Below are 5,787 nucleotides of genomic sequence, written 5' to 3'. Positions count from 1 at the left end.
TTGATAACTGTATATTATTTTTTTAAACCCTTATCTTCTGTGTATTGGTTCTTAGGTGGAAGAGTGGTAAGGGTGGGCAATGGGGATCAAGTGACTTGCCCAGGGTCACACAGCTGGGAAGTGTCTGAGGTCAGATTTGAACCTATGACCTCCCGTCTCTAGACCTGACTCTCAATCCACTGAGCTACTCAGCTGCCCCGATAACTGTATATTATTGCAGTTATTGTGTATGAGGTTTTCCTGGTTTTGATCACTTCATATAACAGATGGTTTTGTGATTGTCTTATTTGTCATTTCTTATGGGACAAGTATTCCATTAGACTCATATGACAACTTACCCAGCCACTCTCCAATTTATGGACATCCTTTTGGATTTCAGTTCTTTTCACGCTTGAAAGGAGCTGATCTAAATATTTATGTATAAAAGTAGGTCATTTTCTCCCATCTTTGGTCTCTTTGGGATACATCCCTGGTATTTCTGAGTTCAAATGTATGCCCAGTTTTATGGCCCTTGTTCTCTAAACAGGTTGTATCACTTTATAGGTCCACCAACAATGTATCAATGTATCAGTTTTCTGAAAGCCCTCCAAAAATTTATTATTTTCCATTTTTGGTCATAATAGATAGTCTGATGAGTATAAGGTAGTACTTCAGAGTACTTTTAATTTGAATTTTTTTTTAAGACATTCTCTTTTCTTTATTTTTCCTGCACATATCCAGGGGAAGAAATAATGCTTACACCAAGGTCTTGTGCTCTTTGGATTTCAGCTGTCATATTTTTTCTAGAAATGATTTTTATACTAAGCATATGTATACTATGAAGAAACAAAACTAAGAAAATAATAGTGCATATTGAGCATGATGATATGTAAGGTTAAGGTCTCCTTAAAGTAAACTATTTATTTATGGGCTATTTAAACTGTAATAGAATGCTTTGATTCTTCAAGGAGTTGCTGCCAGGTCCATAGCACAGCCTTGCTGCTAAAGTCTTGAGCACATAGATATCCTTTCTTCACAATATGAGTAATGATGACAGTCTTTTGAGTATTTCACTAACTTATAGAATATTTTCTTGACTGGGCCAGGGGAAAAATAATGGGAATACCAATTAAGGAAATTTCCTACAACATTAAATGACAAGATCTAGGTTTCTCTCCTCCCTTAAGAACTTAATAGTTGGTGTGACTTTGGACAAATGAGTAAACTTCTGTAAGGTTAAGTTTCCTTATCTATAAGTTGAAAGAATTTCACCTACCTTTCAGAACAGTAATGAGGAGCTTATGACATAATGTACATAAACCATTTCACAAATGTTCAAGTAAAAATATTACCCATTGTATGAGACAATAATAATGCAATGCAGAGAAAACTATCTTTAATGCTTATTCATTGAAGATCTCTATCATGTTCCATTTTTATTAAAAACTTTAAATTTTATCCATGTGATCTGTTTTTTTAGATCCCAAGCATTTTCAGATTATTCCTACTTTTGAAATGGTCTCATAACAAAGCAAAACAATTAATTAGAACTAATATAACAGTGACCTCATCTGAAAATGAATAAAACATTTCACATTTGTAGTAATTCCTATTCTTCCTTCTCTAAGCTGGAATCTATTTAATCTTAATGAAATAGATTGGCCTTTGGTCCACCTCAGTATTTCCATATAATTACTCAACAAAATCTTGATCTGGGTATCCTACTGGATCACATTGCCTGAGTCAAGATGATCATAACTATCGGGCATGGACACCACATTCACTACAGTCGCATCAATTAATATCAGATTCACCTTTCCTTATCATCTCCTGCCTAGATTAATATAATTCCCTTTTCAAAAAATGAATAATCTACATTTCCAAATCTCAACAGATCTAGGAAGTGTTATTTAAATTTATAAGGGCAATAAGATCTCCAGCACCTGGAGAGTGTTTTTGGAGGGATTTAATGCTCTGCAGAATTCTTTTAAACCAATGCTGCACATCAAACATATAGTCACTTAACTATTTCTTCTTCTTTTTTAACCCTTACCTTCTGTTTTAATAACAAATCTAAGAAATAAGAGTGGCAAGGGCAACTCAATGGGAGTTAAGTGACCTACCCAGGGTTACACAGCAAGGAAGGTTAGATTTTAAACCAGATCTTCTTTATTTCAGGAGTGGTGTTTTATCTACCATGCTACCAAGCTGCACCTAGATCACCTCTTGGGGAACTTTTCATTAAAAGGAATTAGATTATGTCTCTACAATATTATGACACAAATCTCTGCTATTCCCTTGAAATGGCAACAATCACTGAACATCAAAAATATATTGGTACTTCCTGGGTTGGTGACAGCATCAAAGCTTATAGTGTTATAGCAAGAACCTTAGAGGCCATTTAATCCAACATTTCATTTTATAAATGAGAAAATTGATACCCAGAGCAATGAAATGACTTACCCAAAAAAATACAGAAGACTTTGTTTTTACTTTGTTTTGAAGACATTGATGCCCATTTTAAAAATCACAATTAAATATTAATTCATGAAATAGAAAATATCTTGTCTTTATATTATTTACATGAAATAAAAAACTTTTCTCTTTCCTTTCAGTATTTTTCAAAGTTGTTATTTTCCTCTCACTAGGCTGGTCATATTTGCTCAAATTACAGTGCAAAAAGCATCATCATTACCATCACTTTAATTATCTTATTTCCATGAGAGGGGATATTTTTGATCTAAGTCTTATCTTTGGGATATGTTCACGGAATTGTTTCCTAAAATAAGTTGGTATTGAGATTATCAGAACAAGTCACAGGGAGATCCACTCCAAACATGACAGAGGGGCTTAACACATGAGCCTAAAGATGCTTCAAATCTTGCCTCCTGAGACACATGGTAGATGTTGATGATAAGGTATTTTGGAGGGTTCATCCTGAAGGGTAACATCCAATCCAGAAGCCAGAAAGGAGATTCTTATTATGTTCAATGGCCCATTTAATGAAGGATTTCACTTCCATAGAGACTCCTTTGGCTTCAAGGGAGTGTTTTCATTCATGCTGGATTGCATAGTGGCTGGGCAGAGATTTAAAATGAAGAGAGGCTCCTAGAGTACAAATTTGATCTAAAGGTAAAATAAGAGTGAAACTGACAGTCATATGATATAATGGATCCATTAAAAATTCACTTACATTTATCTACAGAAGGAATAATTAGAAGGTACTATAATAGGTGTTTTCAAAATAAATTGAGTGGAAAGAGCAATTGAATCTTGAGTCAGAAAATGTAGATACAACAAATAAAACTCTCCTACATAGTAACTATGAGACAAAAAGCAAGATACTATCATACTTTCTAAGTAAAAATCATGTTTTGTGTGTGTGTATTCTTCATAATTGCAGGTCTTAGACCAATTCTGGGTACATACATGCACAAATACATACATATCCACATTTATGCATATTCATACACATTCAAACATGTCTATATGTATATAAACATAGGTAAATGCATATAGACATGCATTTGTACATATGTATTTAAAGGGCTCCTGAATGGGGAAAAAAGGTACTTGATTTGTCTTTTCTAACGACAGAAGAAGAAAAATACCTCAGTGCTAAAGAGAAACAGATTTCAGCTTTATGTAAAAAATACTTCTTGAGTAAATTCACTTATCATCATTGAAGGTCATATAATGTAGTCTGGCTTTAAGTCTTGCCTCTGATTCATACTGGCCATATGATCTGGGTCAAATCATTTATTCTCTCTACCCAAGACAGTTCTTTAGAACTATAGGATATAGGATTTGTAGAGAGAATTTGCTGATTAGGGATTCACTAAAGCAATTATATTTAGAAGTTTATTTCTCCTAAAATGGCCTTTTCACATTTGGCAGGTTTCCAAATTGAATAACCTCTTAACGTCAAACTGCAAGTAATCATGGTACTTTTCATGACTGAAGAAAAAAAATACTAATAGAAAATGTGAAGTACTTGTCCAAATGAAATTTTATGACTCTTTTGTGTTCACATTATCTGCCTCAGAGAATGAATTTATGATATTTTTATAACTTTGGAATACTTATAATTTGTAGAAATCTTTCCCTTATCCTTTTTGTCATTAACCCATAGATTATGGGATTTAACATAGGTGGGACCAAGAGGTAAATGTTAGCCACAAAAATGTGCACATGGGGAGGAACATGACGCCCAAATCTATGAGTTAGGAAGGAGAAGAAAGCTGGTGTATAGCCAACTAAGATGGCACAAACATGAGAGCCACAGGTGCCCAGTGCCTTAAGCCGGGCAGCCTTTGAGGGGAGGCAGAAAACAGCATATAAAATAAGCACATAGGAACAAATTATCAATATGAAGTCCAGACCCCCAGTGAGAAAGGCAACCATTAGACTATAAGCTCTGCGGACTCTGGTTTGGGCACAGGCCAACTTAATCAGGGCCATGAATTCACAATAGGTGTGAGAAATGATGTTGGTTCTGCAATATGGAAGCCATTTCAGGAGAAAGGGATGAGGGCTGAACAACAAAGCTCCTCGAAGGACAACAGCCAATCCAATTCCCCCTATGACCTTATTGGTCAAGATGGTTGAGTGTCTCAAGGGTTTACATATAGCCACATAACGATCAAAGGCCATTGCTAAGATGAAACCAGATGCCATGCTGGACAGTGAATGGATTAGGAACACTTGGGTGAGGCAGGCTTCAAAATAGATTTCTCTGTCTTTGAACCAAAAGAGACTGAGGAGCTTGGGCATGGCAGTGGTGCAAATAATCAGGTCAGCAGCTGCCAGCATGCAGAAGAAAATGTACATGGGTTCATGAAGTCTAGGGTCACTTTTGATGATGAAAAGAAGAGAGAAGTTTCCCAAAAGAGCTGACATATACACAAAGCAGAAGGGAATGGAGATCCAGATATGGACAGTTTCCAGGCCTGGGATACCAATTAGAATGAAGGTGGCAGGATGTAAATTAGTCCAGTTAGAACTTGACATGGTGATGCCTGCCAATTTATTTTGGTTTGAAGGAAGGTATTTCTGTACCTTTGGAATAAAAAAAAGATAATGATCATGAAGAGGTATGGTTACCAAGAAGCATCATTTGTGGAACTGAGAACTTAGCAAATGGATATTTTTTAAATCATCAGTGATCTATCTATCATCTACACAACTAACTGTTCTTTTATTTTAATTAAAAAATCAAAGAAAATGAAGTTTACAATTACCACACTGTCCAATGAATGTTTTTGCTGTTTCATTCAATGTTACTAGCACCTGTGTGCATAGGTCAAACTATTAGACACTATTCCTGCAGTTAACATAGTTTAACAGAGTATATAACATATGTACTCAGAATCTCTCAAAATGACTAATAGGGAGACTCAAACAATGAGTGTTTAATAAAGGTTATTGAAATGAATTGACTGCACATTACTCAGAGTAACTTTAATAATTAGAAAGATTAGCTTTATTGGTACTTGTTGAAAATAAGTAAAAGAGTACTAGGAGAATATCAGCTTTTCTTTGATGTGTTCAAGACATCAAGTTGAGAGTACTTAAATAAATAAAGTATGTAATAGCTGAGCAACTGCCAATGATCTCTAAAAGACCATGGAAGACCAAAGATATATCTATGCCAAAAGAATGCCAAATGTTCCATTAAAAGATGAAATATGAACAGGATATGGCAAAATTGGTATACTAATGCATTGCTAGTGGAGTTGTGAACTGATTCAACCATTCTGGAGGGTAATTTGGAATTATTTCAAAAGTGATATAAAACAATTCATACCC

General features: G+C 34.9%; 1 protein-coding gene across 1 annotated transcript; it reads right to left on the bottom strand.

Annotated features, from left to right (window-relative positions):
- Positions 1–4,044: 4,044 nt before the first annotated feature.
- On the bottom strand, positions 4,045–4,989 carry LOC123241157 (olfactory receptor 52K2-like). The gene has a single exon (XM_044668860.1). The coding sequence runs from the start codon at positions 4,987–4,989 to the stop codon at positions 4,045–4,047; it is 945 nt and encodes a 314-aa protein (XP_044524795.1).
- Between the last annotated feature and the right edge of the window lie 798 nt (positions 4,990–5,787).

This window comes from Gracilinanus agilis, chromosome 3 (genome assembly GCF_016433145.1).
Source record: "Gracilinanus agilis isolate LMUSP501 chromosome 3, AgileGrace, whole genome shotgun sequence".
NCBI lineage: Eukaryota > Metazoa > Chordata > Mammalia > Didelphimorphia > Didelphidae > Gracilinanus > Gracilinanus agilis.
This window is presented reverse-complemented; position numbering and strand designations above follow the sequence as displayed.

Bases quoted from the DNA above. Each gene is read 5' to 3' on its own strand.
- LOC123241157 (XM_044668860.1), bottom strand. From the start codon at position 4,989: ATGTCAAGTTCTAACTGGACTAATTTACATCCTGCCACCTTCATTCTA.